This window comes from Elephantulus edwardii, unplaced genomic scaffold (genome assembly GCF_000299155.1).
Source record: "Elephantulus edwardii isolate Elephantulus edwardi_28Jun2011 unplaced genomic scaffold, EleEdw1.0 scaffold00101, whole genome shotgun sequence".
NCBI classification, from domain to species: Eukaryota; Metazoa; Chordata; class Mammalia; order Macroscelidea; family Macroscelididae; genus Elephantulus; species Elephantulus edwardii.
Window position 1 is genome coordinate 3,021,785 of NW_006399851.1, and position 24,009 is coordinate 3,045,793.

The following is a 24,009-nucleotide window of genomic DNA, read 5'->3' on the forward strand; positions in this document are numbered from 1 at the left end:
GCTCTGTATATTTTATATAATTAATGAAATGTGCAAGGAGCTGGAGTTAGAAAATCAAAAGGGCTGAACTCATTCAGCATTTCTAAAGTTCAAGGAACTGAAGAATAAGTTTAAACCTCGAGTTGCTATAATCAAGGATGCTTTAGGCAGAATATTAAATGATCCAGGAAGTATTAAAAGAAGATGGAAAGAGTATACTGAGCCACTGTATCAAAAGGAATTGTCAGACACAGAAGAATTTAAAGAAATAACATATGAGCAAGAGCCTATGGTGATGAAGGAAGAAGTTCAGGCTGCTTTGAAGGAAATAGCAAAAAACAAGACCCCAGGAATAGATGGCATACCAATTGCAGTATTTCAGCTAACAGATGCTGCCCTGGATGCGCTCACCAAGTTGTGCCAAGAAATCTGGAAAACAACCACTTGACCAACTGACTGGAAGAGATCTATATTTGTTCCCATTCCAAAGAAGGGTGACCCAACAGAATGTAGAAACTATAGAACTATATCATTGATTTCACATGCAAGCGAGATTCTACTGAAGATTATCCAAAAACGAGTGGAACAGCACATAATCAGAGAACTGCCAGAAGCCCAGGCTGGGTTTAGAAGGGGTCGTGGTACTAGGATTTTGTAGGTGATATTATATGGATCTTAGCTGAAAGTAGGAAATACCAGAAGAATGTCTGTGTTTCATTGACTATGCAAAGGTGTTTGACTGTGTGGATCATAACAAACTGTGGCTGACTCTGAGAAGAACAGAAATCCAAGAACACATGATTGTGCCAATGCAAAACCTATACTTGGAAGAAGAGTCAGTCGTCAGAACAGAGCAGGGAAACACTGCACGATTCAAAATTGGGAAAGGTATACGCCAGAGATGTGTCCTATCTGCATACCTTTTCAACCTGCATGCAGAACAGATTAGCCGAGAGGCTGGGCTCTATGAGGAGAAGGATGACACAATCCTGTTTGCTGAAACTTAGGAGGATCTGATGCACTTGCTGCAGAGGGAAAAGGACTTCAGCCTTCAGTATGGACTGAGGCTCAATGTCAATAAGACAGATTCTCAGCGCTGGACCAATTGGCAGCATCAGGATGGATGGCGAAGAGATTGAGATTCTTCACAGCTTTAGTTTGCTTGGCTCCACAGTCAACACTCTTGGCACCAGCAGCCAGGAAATCAAAAAACGTATTGCTATAGGAAAGTCTGCTGTTAGGGACTTCTCTAGGGTACTGAAGAGCAATGGTGCCACTCTGGAGACTAAGGTGTGCCTGATACAGGCCATGGTCTTTGCAATCACTTGTTATGCATCAGAGAGTTGGACAATGACTAGGGAGGATAGAAGGAGAATTGATGCTTTTGAGCTGTGGTGCTGGAGAAGAGTATTCAATATACCATAGATTACCAAGAAAACAAACAGATTTACCCTGGAGAGGGTTAAACCAGGCTGCTTCTTGGAGGCAAGTATTCTGGGGCTTTGTCTGACATACTTTGGACATGTTGTAAGGAGGGACAGGTAATTGGAGAGTGACATCATGCTTAGCAGGGTGAAGGGATGGTGTTGGAGGGGAAGACCCTCTATGAGGTGGATTGATTCAGTGACTGGGTTAATCAGGATAGGTGTGTCAGAGGCAGTGCGATTGGCACAGTATAGAGCAGAGTTTAGGGCTATTGTACATAGGGTCACTATGAGTTGCAAGAGACTCGATGGCACATAACAACAACAACAATTATCATTGTTCTATTCCTGTTATCACCCTGTCTTTTCATGTCCCACTGAACCTTTTTTTCATTCCATCTCTCTTTCCCATTAACTCTACTGTCCTAGTCATTTCCCCCTTCTCTTTTTTTCTGTCCCCTTGTTTTACTCTTCTCCTTTTGAACATTTATACACATCTTGCTGTTGTCCTCTTTTCACAATAGTTATGCAGTGTCTGTCCATATGTGACTGAGTTATTTCACTCAGTATAATGTTCTCTAGACTCTCCTATGTTATATAGTGTTTATGAAATAGTTGTTCCTTAATGCTGCATAGCATTCCATTGGGTAAATACGCTGCAATATCTCAACTCACTTGGATGTTGATGGACATTTGTGCCATTTCCATTTTCTTGCTATTATGGATAATGCTGCTATTAACATAGGTTTTGGAGTGGCATCCATTTCCTAAATAAATAACATGTCTCCGGAAACTCTATGAACTTTGATAAATGTTGGTAATTGTAGAGGGGTTCAGGCCACATTTTTTTTGGTTGTCAGTATATTTCCTTATAGAGGCTCTATAGCATTCTGTAAATTGTAGTTACAAGAGATTTCTGAAATGTCACTGTCAACTTGAAGGCAATCAACAACAACAACAATAAATATTTCCATTCATGTCTCAGTTCTGATTTCCTTGGAACAAATGGCTCATATGGGATTTCTGTGTTCAGCTTTTGAGGAAACTCTTAACTGCCTTCTATAAGTAGTTATACCATTTTATAATCCCACCAGCGGTACATTAGTGTTCCAATATCTCTGCATCCTCTCTAACATTTATTGTTTGCTATGTTGTTAAACTTTGCTACTGCTACTGGGGTTAAATAGTATCTCATTGTTGTTTTGATTTGTATCTCATTGATTGCTTTTGATTTTGAACATTCCCTCATGTATTCTTGACCATCATATTGTCCACCTTGTAAAGAGTCTTTTCATGTTTTTTGCACATTTTTTTGGGTTGTCAGCATCTTTCCTTATAGAGGCTCTATAGCATTCTGTAAATTGTAGTTACAAGATCTTTCTGAAATGTCGTTGTCAGTTTTTTTTTCAATCTGTGAATATTTTCACTCTGTTGAATAAAGTATTTGATGCACAAGGATTTGAAAATAGTAAGGTTCTCCCCCTTTCTACCCACAGGCCACACACCCCAGGTTAATTCCTCTCATATCAGATGGGACTTATGACAGGAATAGGAGTTTTATATATTAGTTAAATTCCCTTAGAATTAATTGTCCTATCAGATCATGGAGAGTAATTTCATAGCTTCCACATTCCATCATCACAACTGAAATGCTGGGAATCATGCCCCAGTCACGTAAATACACATTTTGGGGAGAAGTACTAAATCCATGATATCTGGATGATCCATGGTGACCTATTACTTACTTATTTTTTATAAAATATATCAACTGGCAACAGTCTTTTTCATCAGATTTTTTTTTCATCTTCATCCTAATTTAGTTTACCTTTCACAGGCACATACTCAATTTTTGCCATTTAGAATTCCCTTAATTTCATTTGAATTTATAATATGACTCAGTAAAAGAAACACATTTTCTTTTTTTTACATTATATGAGCACATAATGTCATATTATACATTAATAGAAATTTTGAGATGTATTCAGTGACTGGGATAATTGGGATGGGAGTGTCAGACACAGTGTGATTGGCACAGGACAGACTGGAGTATAGGGCTGTTGTACATAGGGTCGCTATGAGTCGCAGGCGACTCGACGGCACATAACAACAACAACAACAAATCCCTGAAAACATGACACCCTAAAAAACTCTTATGTGCCTGTAGTCACTGTGGTTAACACATGTATGTTAAGTTTCCTAAATAGGAACCTCATAAACACTAAAATATTCATGCTCTTACAAGCAGGTCTTAGTAGTTTCATATTTCTTCACTTTATCCAAGTAAGTTTGTGCTGGTTTCAGGTAGATATTTCATCAAATTCTAGAAATTAACACTTTCACACAAAAGAAAACCAGATGAAGTAAAAGGCTAAATAGTGGAAAGGCCAGGATTGATGATGAGAAGAACTATAAATTATGCATTGCAAAATATATGATGAAAAAGAAAGGAAGTAACTCCTATGATCTAGACAAAGGTGCACATGTTAATACACAATGTATGGAGGGAACATTTCAATATGTTACACTGAAAAGAGAGAAAAAAACCTCTACAACTTAATTTAGATCCCTAAAATATTTTAAAATATTATGTAATGCTGTGGTAGTGGTGATGTACCTTTGAGTCAGAACCTCTAGTGGGTTTTGACTCATAGATGACTCTCCAACAGGTTTTCAGAGATAGTAAAATCCCATAAAATACTGTCTTTCTTTCTCCTGTGGAGCAGCTGATGGATTCAAACCACATAACTTTGTGTTAGCAGCACAACTCTTTAATACTAAGCCACCAGAGTATCTATATTCTTATGATTCTAAAAATAAATAAGGGAGCTGCAGTGGCTCAGTGGATAAGGAGTTGCACTGCTCTTCCAAAGGCAGGTGCTTCAAATTCATCAGCTCTTCCGAGGGAAATTACCTCCTGTGTGGTTGACAGCCTCAGAAACCCCAGCTATGAATTGTTCCAACTTGACAGAAATTAGTAGAAGAAAAGTAAATAATGAAATTCTATCTTAAAATATTTATACAACACATTAAAAAACATATAAAAATAAAATTAAAAGAGAGAGGAGGGAGAAAGAAAAGATCTTGCATTCTTAACCTGTTCTAATGGAGCACTGCTCAACAGGATCATATCTTTCCAAGCATCTCTCTCGAACTCCTCCTTATGAAATGAGATGGCTTCTTCAGCCTCTTTCCAGAGCTCATGATTTTTGCTGGAACCTGCTGTCATTTCATAATCCACAGTGCCCTCCTGGACATTCTCACCTGTTCAAGAGAAAGAGATGACATGAAATTCCATTTTGTCTTTGAAGTGAGAATACAGTTGAGAACAGGGTAGGCTCACTACTTCTAAAAATAAAGGTGCTTTTTAAAAAACAAACAAAGTTTATTTTTGTTTTTCCACAATCTCCAATTCCGTAATTGTCAGCTATGTGTGGTAAACAATAACAACAATCTGTTAAATTATTTTCTATGTAATATACCAGGGAGGGGGAACCTCACTAAAACCTGGGGGGAAGTTTTAAGAGAAAAGAAATAGACCGTCCTGTCTTGATCTCATAATGTGTACAGAGTGAGCAAAACATGCAGCTGTACATGAAAACCTTTTTTCCCACTTACTAAATATTTCCTGAAGTGTGGCGCCTGCTTCTCCACGTTAATATTACATGGTGTTTCTATCCACATCTTACCACTTACTGGCTGCTGCTGAAACCCACTTGAGAGATGAATAGGTTTAGAAGAAGCCAGAGCTCTTTGGTTCATTTTCCCAGGTTAGGATCCCTGAGAACAGTGGTTGAACTTTGCACACACAGAAGCACTCTGTCTGGGCTGTCTTGTTTGTTTGCATAAAGATGCCAGCATTTATATAAATGGCGTGTGTATTTTACTTCACTCTATGCCATCTGAAAACAGTATCATCTACAAAATGAATCTATTCATCTGGCCAGATGCATGCTGTAAATATAAAATAAACCCCTCTTTTTTCCATCTCTAAAGCAAACTGGGAAATGAAATATAACTTCTCCTTGCCTGCCATGTTAGAATTTTATCAAGACCGTAGGAAGAACAGCTTTTTCGCAGAAGGGAGATAAGATGGGGATCTGGAAAAGATACCAAGCCATAAGGTCTAGAGGTCTAGAGCGGACATTTTTCTTTGCTCACGGATTCACTGATTCATCTTACACGAGTCATAAGTTCTTCTGTTAATTCTATGACCATTTTATAAGCTCATGAATAATTTTTAAGACTTACTAGGTGCTACTTTAGTTCCTAAATTAATACACATAAGGAGTGAAGAACCAGTGATCTAAAAGTCTGCCAATGAAAATACTGTGTTGTTGTTGTATACAGTTGAGACAGAATTAAATCATATCTGAGCCTCCAGTGGATATTCAGAGGCTATATATCACAAGAGAAGAGAGATCATTAATTTTTCTACCATCAACCAACTAGTGGATTCAAACCACATGTTTTTGGGTTAGCAACACAGCTCTTTACCATTAAGCCACCAGAGCTCCCTGAAAGCCCTATTGACTATAAGAAAATATTATCCTATGACACAAGCTGGAAAATAAGCTTTGTGTGTTGGAAGGCACTCAAAACACACAGTGCTACAACAATGGGATAAAGCCTGCCGATGATGGGAAATATCTTGTTCTCTGGTACAATAGAGCCACTAAAGGGAGGAGCTGACTCAATTGCTACTAACAATAGGTGCCACCTTTAAAGAGATTCCAGGTGCAAATAAGTGTCAAAATAATAGGACACAATAGATAAATAAATAGATAAATAGTTGAAACAACTATTGAGAAACAGCTTTCCTATGTTTATAAAGTAAAAAGTTTTAGAAATTGATGGCACAAAGGTAAGGAGGAAGAACACCAAGGAAAAGTTGTTCAATCTGACTATTTTTCTGTTAGTGGGAAGAAAAAGAAAAGAAATGGCTTGCTTAATCTTAAGAATTGCTATGATATTAAAATAATGTCCAGAACACTACCAGACACATAGGGAACACTCATTATTTGCTGTGTTGTGTTGGGCTGTGTTGTGTTGTTGATAGCCTTCAAATTGAGCACCACTCACAGTGACTCTATGAACAAAAGGCCAGAAGCCCCCCTACAACTATCGACATTTATCAAAGTACATAAAGTTTCTGGAAGCATGTTATTTAGGAATTGAATTCCACTCCTCCTTCCAAAATAAGTATTTAGCCATTATTAATATTCTCATCACACTTGTCATTATCTTTAATAACCCAGAAATGTGCATATCAGCTTTTCTTGACAATAAAATTATGTTATTAGTTGCTGTGGGGTCCTAGAGTCCCACATATGATGAAAGGAAATGCTTCCTGCTTCTGCATCATCTCCATCATCAGCTGGAGGTCACATCATCTGAAGTAGACCTCTAGGCTTTTCCTCCTAGTCTACCTTAGTTGGAAACGGTTCAACAACATAGCAACAGATAAATCTCACAAGCGGAGAAATTTGCGAACAGATGTATAATGATGGCACATAATGTGCACTGGATGGGAATTAAATCCACTACTACCACATGGATTTGGATAATTCTATTACTAAACCACTGCTGTCTCTACAGTAAAGATAACTTAGAGCACTCACTCTGTTGATATACTCCATTTTGTATATTTTACATGTAAAAAATAAGCACTTAGTGTGCCTAACATGTAACAGCATGAGTCCATTTGCCATGTAACAGCATAATCCATTTGCCAGAAATGGATAAGAAAGGCTAAAAAAAAAAAAAAAGCTTTCAGCAAAAGTAACAGTTAAAAAATGGTGAAGCTTACAGATTCAATGGCAACAAAAACTATTAGAAAGTTTCACCACCTTCATCATTTTATCTTCATAAATAAATGAGTTCCTAAACCATGGTGAAAAATTAATAGCTTGATAGTGAATGACTGAGCACACACACCAAAAACCCTTAACAAAACCAGTCCCTATTTAATCAAATACAATGAAACTTGTGAGAACTGGAACTTCAACAAGACTGCCTTATTATTCTAGGCCTTTGACTGAGTAGTTACCACTATGCTACTGCTCTTGTTAGTATAAAGTAATTGAATTTTCTTCCTCTGATGAGTGCCCATCTTATACAGGTTCTAGCTTTTGTGGGTATATGTGAGTATATATATATATATATATTGTGGGTATGTGGTATATATATAGAGATAGATGATGATGATATAGATAGATATAGATGATATAGAGATAGAGATGAAGGTATAGATGATATAGATATAGAGATAGACATAGAGATGATAGAGATAGAGAGATAGATAACAACTCTTAATATATAAATGGAAAATTTATTTTTTTATATTATTGTCTTGAAATTCTTAGTCTTTGTATATAAAAAATTACTTAGTCTAACATTCATCAGTATGGTGAATAAATAACAATGCTACCTGTCCTGTATCCCATTGACAGCAGTTATTTTAAAGCTAAGATACAGTTTCTAAGAGGAATAACACATAGCCTCATAAAGTAGTGAGCACAAATGTGATACTGAAATTCTGTTTTTTAAGATTCTTTGAACTCAGATGGTATAAATCTGTAGGCAATTGTCCTGCTAACTCAAAGGTGGCATTTCTCTGGGGTTCTGAATCCACCAGCAGCACCAGAAGAGGAAGATGAGCAATCACCTTCCCTCTGATTTACAGCTTCTGATACCAATTGCAGGGTCAACTGAGTCTATTGTGACTCAATAGCAAAGAGTTTGAATTTTTAAGGTCTATTTAATTATAAGAATCTGAGTTATAACTATTTTTCCTCCAAAACTCAGGTAAAATTTAAATATTTGCAATCTTCCAAACACATAGGGATCATCAGGGAATGATTTTATTTAGAATAGACAAGTGAGCATTTGCAAGAATTCGTACCAATTATTTTATCACTAAAATTAAGATTAAAGATTGAAAATAATAAGTTTCTTTCCTTGGGGCTCTCTTTGTCCACTCTGATCAAAGCATTTCATTAACTGATTATGGAGAATTCCATCATCACCTTGTAGAGTTGCTAAAAGAACATATTTATGGTGACTTTCTCTTCTGTTAATTTGTAGATATGCAAGTTTAATTACAAAAATAAACATTAATCATAATAACTATGCAGTAATAATGGATAATAGACATAATATCTACTCAATATGCTGTCTTACTTTGGAGGCAAAAAATTCCTACCTTTGCAAATCAATGATCATTGGAAGGATGATTTATAATGTATATTGCAGAGTGTACATATTGGGCTGCTTTTCCAATAAAAAGAATCTCCCATTTGATGGGTTGTGACATCTATTGCACTAGAATCATTCCAGAACAAACCATTATAGTTTGTCAACACATACAATATATAAGCACTTTATAGAAATAATGAATGTCTTCCATTGATATTGTTATGGTGTACCATCAAGTAGGAGCTGACACATAGCTGACCCTCTGGCAGGCTGTCAGAGGCAGTGAATCTCATGGGAGAAGATGGTCCATCCTTCTCCTGTGGAGTAGCTGTTGGATACAAACCCATGACTGTGAGATTGAAGCACAGCTTTTTGCAACTAGGTCATAAGAGCTCCCTTGTTTTTCATTAGTACAACCTCTATATCATATTTTTTTACTAGATTGGCAGCCTCAGAAACCCAATAGAGGATCGTCAAGAATTAGAACTTACTGGATGACAGTAAGATAAAGATAAAGGATAGATAGATAGATAGATAGATAGATAGATAGATAGATAGATAGATAGATGATAGATAGATAAATAATAGATAGATGTACATATATTTACAAATATATATTTGCACATATATTTATATCTTTTTATTATCCTGTGTATCATCGAGTTGATTACAACTTATAGCAACCTTATAAGCAAAGGATCTGAATCCTAACTTATTCTGGGCCATTCTCATCATCTCTGAAATTCTTGAGCCTATTGCTGCCGTCACTGTGTCAAACAATTTCCTTGAGAGTCTTCGTCTCTTCATTGACCCTCTACCTTTTCAAGCACAATGGGTTATTTCAAGGAATAAGATAACGCCCAAAGTATTTGAGACCAAGTTTCATCATTTTTGCCTTTAACATCCTTGTCTCTAACTTCATTCCCAAAGTACATGAGATAAAATTTCACTTTCCTTGCCTGTAAGGTACACCCTTGTACTTTCACTAGGACTTACTTATTCTTTTGGTAGTCCATGGGATATTCGTACTCTTCTCCAAGACCACAACTCAAAGTCTGATTCTTCTCACCTTCTTAGTCATTGTCTAGCTTTCAGATGTATGCCAAATGATTAGAAACAGGGCTTGAATCAGGTGACTTGGTCTTTAAACTGAAGTCATTGCTTCTTAACACTCTGAAGAAGTTTCTGACACTAGCCTTTCCCAATGCAATATGTCTTTTGATTTCTTGCCTGCTGGTAAAAAGGGTGTTGATTATGAATCCAAGTAAGATGAAATTGTTGGATTCAATCTTTACACCGTTTATCATGATTTAATGACATCTCAACATCAACAAAACATCATCATGATATTTCCTAAGGGGCCAGTGGTTTGACTTTTGTTTTCTTGATGTTGTTGTTGTTATGTGCTGTCGAGTCGCTTGCAACTCTCAGCCACCCTATGAACGACGGCCCTAAACTCTGCTCTGTCCTTTGTCAATCTCATTGTTTACGACACACTCATCCCGATTGTCCCAGTCATCAAATCAATCCACCTCCCAGAGGGCCTTCCACTCCTGCGCCTGCCCTCCACCCTCCCAAGCATGATGTCCTTCTCCAAGGACCGGTCCTTCCTTACAACATGACCAAAGTATGTCAGGTGAAGTTTCAGAATCCTTGCCTCCAAGGAGCAGCAGCCCAGTTTAACTGTCTCCAGGATGAATCTTTGTTTTCTTAGCAGTCCATGGTACCCTCAGCACTCTTCTCCAACACCAAAGCTCAAAAGCATCATTTCTCCTTCTATCCTCCCTGGGCATTGTCCAGCTCTCTGACGCATAACAAGTGACTGCAAAGACCATGGCCTGTACCACGACCCCTTCTAGACCCAGCCTGGACTTCTGGCAGTTCTCTGCTGATGTGCTGTTCCAGTCATTTTTGAATAATCTTCAGCAGAATCTTGCTTGCATGTGAAATCAATGATACTGTTCTATAGTTTCCACACTCTGTTGGGTCACCTTTCTTTGGAATGGGAACAAATATAGATCTCTTCCATATAATTCATATTGAAGGCATTAGTGTTTGATCTTCTGTAGTAAGCATTTAAAGTCCTACGTTCTGCAAGAAGAAAGGTTGTTGATGAGTCTTCCTCAGATCTTGATGACATTCTTCTTTATTAAGTCTGGCTCCTTGAATGATATCCTCAGCATACAGATTGAATGGAGAAAGGATACAGCCCTAACATACGCCTTTCTTGATTTTAAACTATGCTGTGCTTCCCAGCTCTGTTTGGACAAATTCTTGGTTTAGGAACAGATTTCATATGAGCACACCAGTGCTCTAGGATTCACACTATTCTGAGTGTTAGGCAATAATTTGTTATGTTCAGCAGTGAAATACCTTTGCGTAGTCAATAAAATACAAATAGGTGTTCTCCTGGCATTCTCTGATTTCAGTCAAGATCCATTTGACATTAGCACTGATATCATGGTGTCATGGACTCTTATAAATTCAGCTTGAATTTCTGACAATTTTCTGTTGATGTACTGTTATAGCTATTTAATAAATATGGAGACTATACAGATTTTTTAATAATCTTCAGAAAGATTCAACTTGCATGTGATATCAATTTTTTTTTGCCAATTCCTACATTCTATTGGATACGTCTTCTTTGAAATGGGAACAAATATCTTCTAGTCAGTTGACCTGATCAAATCTCTTCAAATTTCTAGGCAAAGATTGGTAAGTATATCCACAGCTGCATCTGTTGATTGAAATGTGTCAATTGATATCAATTGCTGGAGCCTTATTCTTTTTGTCAGTTGCATCAGTGCAGTTTGGATTTCTTCCCTTGTTAACATTATTTCTTTATATGCTACTTCCTGAAATGGTTCCATATTACACAATTCATTTTAGTAGAGTGACTCTGCATTCCTTTCATTTTCTTTTGATACTTTCTAGATGATTCATGATTTTACCCACTGCATCCTTTAGTATTGCAACTCAAGGCTTGAATTTGGTTTTCAGCTCTTTCTACTTGAGATATATCGAGCAAGTTCTTCTTTTTTTTTTATTTCCCCTGACCTACTTTAGATCTACATATAATAGCTGCTTTGTTGTTATGTTCTACTAAGTTAGGACCAAATCATAGCTGACTCTCCAATAAATTTTTAGAAAGTGTAAATTGTATGGGAAGAGATTGTCCAGCCTTATCATATAGAGTAGCTTGTTGGTTCCAATCATGTGCTTTTAGACTGGCAACACAAATCCTTTCCATTAAGCCACCAGAGCTCACCACCACCATCACCACACACACACACACATGCACATGCATACAGTCTCTGTGTGATAAATGAGCTGTTCCTTACTCTATTGTCTAATTTGTAGGTCAGTCAGAAACAGTTTATATAATTTTTACTTAGCTTTAGTTTCAGGCAAGATAAGACTTGAAGTCTTATTTTTAAAAACTATATGTGAAGTAAGTGAAGACAATTGTGAAGAAGATTTTGTCATGAATAGGGATTGGTTCAATGATTTCAAAATGAGAACAAATTTGCAAAACACCATAGCTGTACAACAAAAACATTGCTTCTTTGTTCAAAGATGGCAGTAAATATAATACTTTAAATAAGCAAGGACATTGTAATTCCTGCCATTGCTCTATGTTCATGTGTCAGAAATAACTCACTAAGCCTTTTCAGAGTTTTCCACTCCAGGTCTGTGACCTATAATTTCTCCATACCAGTTTGCATGACAAGTCACCCAAATTGTAAATATTCTGATATATTCTTGTCTCTATTAGTTGTCAATGCCGAACCAGCTCAGAACCCAGAATTAAAGGACTTAAAGCTGTACATTCATAACTTAGAAATGGCTATATATATAATGTATGTGTGTATGAACATGTGTATGTGCATATATTTATACACACACACACAAATGTGTTTTTTTTATTGTTAACTTCTGACTCACAGAAACTTTACATGCAACGGATGAAAATCTTGTCTGACCCTACACAATCTTCAGTCTTCACTGCACTTAAGCCCATTATTGTAGTCACTGTGTCAATCCATCTAATTGAGGGCTTTGTTCTCCTTTGTTGGTCCTCCAAATTTAAAAGCAGAATACATCTTTCCAAGGACTGGCCACTCCTGACAACAGGCCCCAAATATGTAAGTTGAAGTCTTAGAGTTTGGGATTCTAAGAAACAATTTGGCTATACTTTTTTTTTTCAAGTATAGATTTTTTTTGTTCCTTTGGCAGTCCATCATATTTTCAGTATTCCTTGACAGCACTATAATTCACATACATCTCCACTCCAGGAATTGGCTCCTAGCTGGAATCTCAATGGCAGGCTCGACTTGATGGCGTTCACATAAGGGAAGTTTTTTTGGGTTATGTTTGATGTTTGTTATTACTCTTTCCCTTCCCTGTGCCAAAAGTGGGTGGTCCTTAAGCCTTTCACAATGAGTGGAGGCCTGCGGGAAGGTATGGTTTTAAAATCTCTCAGGTCCCTCAGGCCAAAGGCTCTTGGGCCAAATTTATTAATTTTAGAATAAATATTCTTTAAAAACACAGCAATCACTTGTTTATTTGCTGTACTGGACAACATGGAGTTGCTGTGATGCTGAACACTCTTCCATAGTAATGTCATATACCATAAAGGTTACCCATTACCTACAATGGTTGGATGAGCTTCCAGATTGATTCGTGCTGGGAAGCAGGAGTGACATCCAATTCCTAAACTAGATGCCTCTGAAAACTCTACAAACTCTCTAAACTCTAAAAATGTAGAGAAATGGTGTTAGTTATAGAACAGAGTTCAGGTCTTTTGTGCAAAGCTTACTCTGAGATGTTTTTGACTTGACGACACATAACCACTGCTAAATGAGACTAGTGTTGTTATATCTGGAGGAACACTTCTCCACTTAGCACATTACTCTTTGTCAATGTGCTGTATGAATTTGTCACTATTTGTTTACCAGCAACGAACAGCGATATCTTGATGAGGATAAGCACCATGGAGACACACCACACCAGGAGCTGTTCAGAGAGTCAATCCAGCTCAACTTTATTGGGGGCTGCAGCGCACTTATATAAGAACAGGTAAACAGGAAGACAGGATAGGGTGGGCTTTCAGACGTGGGTGATGTGGTTTGGATAGGAGAACCTCAGCCTCATGCAGACTACTCTCAGCTCAACAGACGCAGCAACATCTTCCCAGGTGGTGAGCTTTCTCAAGCCGGTACAGTCAAACACAGGAGAGCTTTCTCTATCCTGTATTAAAGGCCGTTGGGAGGCTTGCACTTATCTGAAGCTTAGGCAATCTGTCCTGGCCAGAGGCCCTCCCGTCCTCCCCAACATTCCCCCAACATGAATTAATCTGGGTTTGCTATGATGCTGAACCTTTTACCATTTGAGTATCAAACACCAGAATGGTTTCCCATTGTGGACATTTTTTGGTTGCGTTCCCAGTTATAAAACAGTTTTGGAAGCAGGAGTATCATCCATTTCCTAAACCACATGTCTCTGTAAACTTTATGAACTTGGAGAAATGATGATAGTTATGGTCTTTTTATAGGTCTTTTGTTCATAGAGACACTATGAGTAATGCTAGACTTGATGGCAATCAACAAAAACAACACAAATTTGTTTGATCCTTTGGTGGTCCATTGTATATTCAATACTCCTTGGCAACACTATAATTCACATACATACATCTCCACAATTTTCTCATTTGTGATATTACAGTGGTTTGTACGGTTCTCTGATGACGTAGTTTATTAGAAGCTCTATGTAAGAAAAATGGGAGAAAGATCTCCTCTTGTAAATTTTACAGCCTATAAAAACCCACTTGAAGGTCAGTTATGAATCGGTTCTGACCCAAAGGCAATGGATTTTTTTTTAGATTAGTTTTCATGTTCTGTGATGCCAGTGGCTATTTCACTGGTACTTTAAATACTGAAGTTGTCACCCATGGTGCGTGGGTTCCAAAAGAGCTTCCAAACTAAGAAAGTCTAAGAAGAAAAACCAAGTGATTCATGTCTAGAAATCAGCCAGTGAAATTTTATAAATCACAATAGAATACTATCAGACTAACTTTCTTTCAATTTATCATCTGAAAAGAAAAGACACAGGAAGACATTTTATTTGCCAAAGTAAAGCGCCAGTGGAGTTGAAAGAGACCCTCAGTGAGGTAGATTGGCATAATAGCCACAAGACATCAGAGATAATAAGAGAGACACAGGGCTAGACAATGCTTCTTTATGTTGACTAAGTAATAATGCTTTCTCTGTATCTATACTTGTTAGAGACAGTGAGACTGGCTCGGGATAGGGCAGGGTTCAGAGCTATTGTACATAGCTTCAGTAAGAGTCATCAGAGGTGACTCCACAGGATAGAATAACGTTTGTGTGTGTGTGTGTGTGTACATAAAGAGAAAAAGTTGAGATACTTTCAAAAACACATGGCTCTGGAACATTTAAAGGTTTGTTTTGCTAGATCTCTCACCACTAAGTAAACCAAACACAAAGCATACCAAGTTGGCCAGTCACCACAGTCTTAGCACCAGAACACACATAAATGTGCCTGCCATGTCTCCTGTCCCATAGGAGGCAAATAATTAGACTGTGGCTATATTGGTAGCTTTGCAGGTGTGGTGCATTAAGCTTTGAGTTACTAAAAGAAAGGTTGGCAATTCAAATCCATTAGCTGTTCAGCAAGAGAAAAACAAAGCAGTCTGCTTTTGTAAATATTTATAGTCTTGGAAAACATAAAAGGCAGTTCAACTCTTTTCTATTGTGTCTCTAGAATTTCAGTACAGGAATCAACTAAGTGGTAGTGAGTGGTGACTTCAATATGGCTATTGAATTTCTAGTACTCACCACTTTGCACTCCATTGGTAGGTCAATGCTAAATATTACTCTGAATTCAGGTCAGTGACACATTTCAAAAACATCAACAGGAGGTTATACAAAGTGTTTCTGAGCTACCAGAAAGTACTCTCACTGAGAATTCTGGCATCCTTTTCTCCAAATTTTCTCCTGAAAACTCTAGATCCTCTACTCCATCCATATCTGAGATCTTTGTATATTAGTGTTAGATTATAAATCCATTGTAACAAATAAAAGGAAACTCATGGTTCAGAACTGATGAAACAGAAATTTAGACTGCTAAAGCAAGCCAAATGTTTTAGACCTATGAATGTAGTGCATTTTGACAATCCCATTCTGCAGAAAGTTTGTGTATGTGTGGCTCTTGTGTGGGGTTTTTTGTGTTTTGTGGGTTGTTTTGTTTTGTTTTGGTTTTTAGTGTAAATTGACTGAGAACTCTTATTTTCATGCTAGAGCCAAAGCAGACCTCATAGAACTCAGCACTCACAGAAAGGAGGAGAGCCTTCTTAGAAGACATTTTATAAATATGTATTCGAGAAGCATGAATGTTGGGTCCAGCACTGCCTGGATTTTTCTTCCTCTTAGTAGAACCAGCTTCAAAACATATAAAGCATCTATTTGGCTCATAAACAAATCTTATCTGCAAGTTACATTAAGCAATAGCAGATGCAGAGTTGAATGAGTCTTTACAGATATAATAAAACTCTTGATATAAAGATGTGATAATCCTGGCTGAGCATAATGAGAGTCACACAAACAAAAATATACATATAATAAAAATAAATGACCACACATTTAGGATGCTAAAACAAAGAGACAAGCAGGGGATAAACAGAATTAGGAGAGATGACTATAGCAAAGATCTGTATGCATCAACATTCTTTTTTTATACATTCCCAATAATGGCTTTTGACTCATAACAAATAACCCTGTGTACAACAGAATAAAACACTGCCTTGTTGGGTCTGTGACAGCCTCGCAATTCTTTGAGCCCATTGCTGCATTGTCTGTTTCTGACAATCTTGGAGGTTTTCTTTTTTCCGGTTGATACTTTTGTTGTTGATATCTTTTTCCAGGTATGGTACCTAATAATAGAATATCTGAAGTACCTAGGACAAGTCTGTCCACCCTTACCTCTGAGGGGTATTCTGCCAACACTTTTCCCAAAACAGATTGTTCATTTTTCTTATTGTCTACAGTTAGACAAGATTCTTCACCAACATAATCATAACTCAAAGACATCAAATTTGGTTTGTTCTTCTTTATTCATTGTCCAAGTTTTCCTTGCATATAAGGTGTTTGAAAATGGCTTGGGTCAGGTGAAGTTTAGTCTTAAAGTTAATATCTTTATTACTTAATATTTGCGAGAGGTTATTTGAAACAGACTTGCCCAGCGTATATTTTATCTCTTGACTGATAGTTCTGTGAGTATTGATTGAGATCCAAATAAAAGTAAATTCATACTAACCTAAGTCTTATCACTACTGTTTAACTTAGTGTTGCCTATTTGTCCAGCTGTGAAGATTTTTGTTTTCTTTATGTTGAGGTTAATGAAGGGTGAATTCACAATAAGTCAGACGAAAAACTAGTTTCACAGGATATGTGGAATCATTCAAACTCTGAAAAGACTACATTAAAACACAGAAATGAGTGCTCTGGAGAGCCAACAAGTTAGAAGAGAGATAATGAATATGTATTCTAAAGAATAACATTCTTAAAAATAAAAAAGAATAACATTCTTAAGATTTGAGCTGAAGATCTATCAAACACCCCAAATAGCCTACATAATAAGAAATAGAACAATCATAAAATCCCAGAGCCAAAATACTTGGGTAAAGAGAAAGGCTACTTTTTCATATTTCAGAGCGGTCTTTACAAAAATAAAAATTAACTAACCTCAGTATTGTTAGATTCCTTTGAGTCCACTACAACTCATAGTGACACTATGGAGAATAGATGTGAATCTTGTCCTATACTGTGCCATCCTCGACACCTCTTATAAAGAGCCCTTTGCTACAGTCACTGTGTCAACCATAATATTGAGATTCTTCTCCTCTTTCTCTGACCTTCCACATTTCCCTGCAGTCCTAAGGACTGGTCGCTCCTGATAATATGCACAAAGTATGTAAGATGAAATGTCAACAACTTTGCCTCTAAGGAGTTCCCTAGTTGAGTTCCCTAGTTGTGCTTACTCCAAGATAGACTTGCTTGTGCATTTGTTAGAACATGGGACATTGAGTACTTTTATCCACTATGACAATTCAAATCCCTCAATTCTTCTGTCATCCTTATTCATTGTCTAAATTTCAGAGTATGTAAATAATCAAAAGTGCATGTTCCAATGATTGTTAAGGGGACAGTTAAAGATCATTATTCATTATTCATAATCTATCAACTCAAACTCACTGCTGTTGAGTTGGAACTAAATAACAGCTAACTCTCCATTGGTTTTCTGAATTGGTTAATGGCACAGGAGTAGTTTGTCTATCTCTCTATCATAGAGCAGTCAATAGATTTGAACCACCAGAAAAAGTGGCAACACAGCTCCCTTTAGACTACACCACAAGAGCTCCCTAAAAGTACCAGAAAATTGTACTTCTTTGGACTTTAGCCTACTCACAGCTTTATCACTTGCAGTCAACTTTCCATGAATTATTTTTTATATTGGATATGTCACAATAAAAATATCTTTTGTTACAAATGGATTGGATGCAAGATTATTGCTTTAGAGAAAGGAGTGATGCACATTGTAACTTTAGTGTTTGATTTTCATCAGTAATTATTTAAGTCTTCTTAACTTCCAGCATGCAAGGTTGTGTAACCTGCCCATCTTAGGCTATACATGAGTCTTCATCCAATCATGGAGCTGTGTTTCCTGTAGTCTGTCTTCGCATATCATTTTCTCAGCTTACAGTCTGAGTAAACATGGTGAAAGTATATAATAACTAATCACATTACTATTCTGTGTTCCAACCATGCAGTATCTTCTTGCTCTGCTTGAATGTTTATCTCTTGGTCTATATACAGGTTCCAGATGAGCACAATTAAGTGCTCTGGAACTCCTGTTCTTCTCAAAGCTATTAATAATTCATTGTGATCCACACAATTGAATGTTTTTTATACTCAATAAATCATAGCTAAACCTCTTTCTGGGATTCTTCATTTTTAGCCAAGATTCATCTCACATTTGCAATGATTGCTCTTATTCCACTTCTGAACCTGACTTGAATTTCTGGCAATTTCTTTAAAATTGAGAAATATTGAACATGTTCTTCTATAATGGTTTTGTAACTCCTGGTCTTTCCACATTTTGTTATAGTTCTCTCCTTTGTCTTCTTCCATTGTCCTTTGAAATGTTTTATTTAATTCTTATTTCCCCTCTTTAACTCCATCAACTTTTCCATTCATGTTAGCTATTACATTCAAAATCAAGTATCAAAGTGCATTTTAACATCCATTTGGTCTCTCCTTTCTTTTCAGTGACCTTTTGCTTTCTTTGTGCATGGTGTCCTTGATGCTGGTACACAATTTGTCTGGTCTTCCTCATTAGTGTTCAAGGTGTTGGATCTCTTCTTGAGATAGTCAAGTGCGATATACTCAAGGTTGTATTTTGGCCCCCTGAAGTTGTTTTTGTTATTTTCATCTTCACCTTGAGCTTTCATATAAGCAACTGATAGTCTGTTTTGCTTTCAGCTCTGGCTTTGCTTTGACTGTTGTTGTTATGTACCATCAAGTAGACTCTGACTCATAACAACCCTGTGTACAACAGCTCTGAACTGTGCTCTATCCTGAGCCAATTTCATGGCCTCTGACACACCTACCTGTATGAGGTCAGTCATTCAGTCAAGCCATCTCAGCCACTGTCTTCTATTCTTATGCTGTCCCTCTAACCTTCCAAGCATGATGTCCCTCTATGAGGATTAGTCCCTCCTTGTAACATGCCCAAAGTATGTTAGATGGAGCTTCAAAATCCATGCTTCTAAAGAACAGCCTGGCACCTTCTCTAGGACCAACCTGTTTGCTTCTTATTAGTCAATGGTATATTCAATACAATTCTTTAGCACCCAACTCAAAGGTATCAATTCTTCTTCTGTCATCCTTAGTGATTGTCCAGCTCTCTAATACATAGCAGTAAATTCAAAGATTGTCTAGATCAGGTGCCCCTTAGTCTGTAGACTGACATCAATGTTCTCCAGTACTCTGAGGAGGTGCCTGACAGCAGATTTTCCTAATGCAAATTCTTGTGTTTTTCTGTTTCTTGTTTGTTGTTTTTCTGGTGTTTTTTTTTTAATTTCCTGGCTGATCGCTTTGACTAATGATATTTAATTTTCTGTCATATCTTTCCATATACGTAGTCAATGTGATTACTGTGTATTCTATTCAGTAAACTCCACGTGTATACTTGCCACTTATTTTCTTGAAGATAGTTGCAGTTAATAAGTCACTTGTCCTTAAAAATTTTGTCATGCAATCTCTGAGGTTGTTTCTATAACCTTTAGGGGAACTAAAGATCCCAGTTACTACAATAAATGTGCCTCTGATATTTTTGAACAAATAAAAAGGTTGACAATTTTCTAGTTTCATAGCCCTTACATTACCTTCTGTGTAAGTCTTTAGCTGATACTTGTAGACTCTACACTATATAAAAATTAGTTTAGTCAATGGAGAACACATTTGTGAAATAATCTCTGCACTTTTATTTACTCTGACCTTTTATTTGTAAAAATTCATCTCACTCTCTTGTTTGTTATTTAAAAAAAAAGAAAAAGAAATGACTGAAGTCTAATAATGGAAAATTATCTTCTGGATAGCAAAAGACTCTGAGTAGCAGTCATCCCTCTTGTCATCTCGTCTTTAGACTTTGTAAGATGTAGAATGTTCAGTAAACTGTAAAACATATACCTTGTAAGGAGCAATTTGGAATTTTGGTATAATAACTACAATTGTTTGTCCTACAGAGGGGAAACCAGGCTGCTCATTGGAGGCAAAGATTCGGAAGCTTCGTCTGACACACTTTGGACATGTTGCAAGGAGTGACCAGTCCTTGGAGAGGAACACCATGCTTGGGAGAGTGGAGAGACAATGCAAGAGAGGAAGACTCTCAATGAGATGGATTGACTCAGTGACTGAGGTACCGAGGGTAGGGGTGTCAGAGACAGTAAAGTTGGCACAGGATAGAGCAGGGTTCAGGGCTGTTGTACATAGGGTTGCTATGTAAGGATCATAAGCGCCTAGACAGTACATAACAACACAACAACAACAGCTACTACTCATTTAAGGAATATGCAAGAGGAAATTATTAAACCACACTTTCCTAGTCCCAAATGCAGGGGTTTGTTTCATGCAGCGTCTAGCCACTAGGCCACCAGAGCTCCCTCATTCAATGGAAAGAACTCAATTACAAAAGGGTAAACATTTTCTAGAAGAATGTTCATTTTAAAACAAAGGCAAGGGATGCATTTGTGATGGTTTTCCTCATCCACAAATCATGGGCCTTATAATGGTCCTAACTGCTTACAGGAGCATCACATGAAAGCAGAGTCCTCCTCTGTTCATTTGAGCAGCTCGCCGTCCTTGATCAAAATTTACCTTCACTGTCCATCATGTTGTTAGTGGTTAAAACTTACCATTTAAATTGTAAGCTGTAAAACCTAAATGGAACTGCATGTGTGATCTTTGTCACCTCATTTTCATGAATGGAAAGGAATATTCTGACACAAAAATTACATACTTAATTCTAGCTCACCCTCTCTGCTGACCTCCATCCCACACTGCCTTGGGTTTATTTCCTCTTCCATCAGTGGGTCAAAGTAATTTCTGCTGTATTCATTTCCTGTGGAAAGTACATGAAGGAAGGGTCAGTGATTATTAGAAGCACATGAACCAAAATGTTAATTTTGAAATCGACACCAGCACAGAAGGGCCATTTCAGCTACTTTATAAGCTTAATTTTTTTATAAGTCTTCCAAACCTCCCTTTTTTGGTAATTATCATCCAGTGAAAGGTCAGAAAAGGCAATTCAAGAAACAAATTCACACTATCTTTCTGTTGCTAAAAATTAATGAGAAAATTATCAAATACAGGCTTCAGAAAAATAATAAAAACTTAAGACAAATTTTGTTACAGATATACTCAAGAAATGTATATAGTTGAATTATGAAAATATTTAGAATTAATTCATGACGCAGTTTCCTTATTTGTATTTCAGTAAGCGTATCATGTTTTTTAATTCTAGAATTCTGTGGGTCACCTAGTGGTGTCTTAATAATGAGGAAATGTAAAAATAGTTCTCTGTTGGGAATTAAATGAAAAGAAGAAAGAGTAGCCTTGTTGCTGGTCTTTCTGACTATGTTAGCTTAGGTGAAGTGAAGGCAAGATGCAAACACTTTATGTAGAAATTTTATTCAATACACATAAAAAATCAGAACAATAGAAACAAAAAATTCTCATTCCACTTATAACTTACTCTCTTTTTATCTTGATACTATACTATAACATCAAGTAGGGCTTTACAACAGAGAAAAAGGCCTGCTACCAATTTTCCAAATCGAGTTTCATATTTTCAGCACACTTAAGTGTATATGTCTGTTATTAGTAATTTTCATCCAGAAAAAATATAACTTACTCTGATGATAATTTAAGTTGCCTAAAACATGGGGGTAGAAATAGAACATTTTGAACTTAAAAAAACAATTGCTTTGAAAGTAACGCTTACAGAGAAGGGTTAACAAAAACCAGGTAGACTGCGATACTCCACGCTATTTGTTTTAGGATCAAAAATAATTCAAACAGCAGCTCCTTTTCCAAGGCTAAATGAAATTTTGATATGAACCTAGGTTTAATTTATATTTCCTGGACTGGCACATTTTTGCTGTCAGTCTCTGTTCTATCAATGTAGTAAGTACAAGAACTGAAAATCTGCTTTACCTTGAGGTCTCAATAAAGAAAAAATAAATGAGTTTCATTTTTGTTACTTTATCTGTCAACAACTACTAGGCTGGTATGAATCTTGGCAGTATGTAATCAAAGTCTTATGTACTGCAATAACACAGCCATTCTACCTCATTCACTGTAATTGTTTTGGTTTTTCTTATTTTTCCCCTCCATCATAAACAATGAAATATACAAAGTAGACTCTTTGATATGCTAACAAAATAATTCACCTGTGTTGAAGCAAAAACGGTAGTTTATTCCCTTTTGAAAGTGCCAGAGCAGAGTCAGCAAGTACTAAGCAAATATTCTAGAAACTCTTCAAATCCAATACAAAGCTTTTCTTCAGATGGTAAGGTTCGTTTTCTTATTATTAAACAATATCCAAATTATCAAGACTGTGGAGAATAAAACAATGTTAAAATATTTTTAACCAAAAGTCTGGAAATATTTTTAAATTGTGATTTTAATAAAAGTATAAAAGTTTACAGAAAAGTTGGATTTTTATTCATTCATTGTTGCACATTTTCCTCCCTTCTCCTTCTTCTAGTTAACTTATTTTTTTAATATTCATTCATTGGTTTGCACAGTTTCTTCCAGCCTTCTCCCTTCTCTCTCCCTTGCCTACTTTGCAATGCACCTTTTATCCTGAAGTGTTGTCATACGTATAATGCTTTTAGATACATATTCCTTTTAAACAGCTCTTTCCTTCATTAGTTCCAATGCAGTGTTCATTATTTATCCACTCTTTTCCTAATTTTGCCTAACTCCCCATGTCAGTCTTACTTTATAATTGTGGTGTTATGCAGTATTTATCCTTTTGGACTGAGACATTTCACTTGGCATTTTGTCTACCAGGGTCACCCATATTGTGCAATGTTTTAAGAGTTAATTGTTTCTCAGTGCTGCATAGTATTTGGTGATGTGCAGGAAGCCTGGGTATGGGGAACCTTTTCAGACTGGAAAAATCTTCCCTCAGGCTGTGTGTTTCAGCACACAGCTGGGAGATGCCATTATCAATCGCCAATTGTCAACTCATAGTGACCATACGTGTGTTAGGGTAGAACTGTTCTAAAGGGTTTTCAGGGACTGACTTTTTTTTTTAAAGTAAATCTCCAAGTCTTTCTCCTGAGGCACCTCTAAAGGGATTAGAACCTCAAGCCTTTTTTTTAGCTCATTAACTCAAATTCATTGGTGTCAGATCAGGACTGATTTATAGCTGAGACACCAGTAGGGTCTTAGAGGCTGTATGTAACAATAGGAGAAATGTCCATCTTTCTCCCTTGGGAGCAACTGGTAGATTTGTACCTTTGTGTTACCATTGCAACTCCTTACCCACTAGGCCACCAGTTAGCAGTCAGGTCCTTGAACCATTTGTACCATTCAGGGATTCCAACATAAAGATGTTTACAGTTTTGAGTTGGCCACAAATCATAACAATCCTTATGAACAACAGACAGACACCTAGCCTGATTCTGTTTATCCTCACAGTCTCTGACATGCTCAAATTCATTGTTGCAGTCTCTGTGTCAATCCATCTCTTTGAGGGTCTTCTTCTCTTTCAATCTCTACCTTTCCAGGATACTCAGAGATAGTCTCTCTTAAAATTCTAAGTA

At 36.9% G+C, this 24,009-nt stretch overlaps 1 protein-coding gene across 1 annotated transcript in view; it reads right to left on the reverse strand.

The window, feature by feature from the left end:
• LOC102856623 overlaps window positions 1–24,009 on the reverse strand; it is a 587,398-nt gene that overhangs the window by 531,389 nt on the left and 32,000 nt on the right. The window contains exon 4 of the mRNA XM_006891623.1: window positions 21,210–21,296. Within this exon, the coding sequence (XP_006891685.1) occupies window positions 21,210–21,296 (87 nt within the window). The remainder of the gene's footprint in view (window positions 1–21,209; window positions 21,297–24,009) is intronic.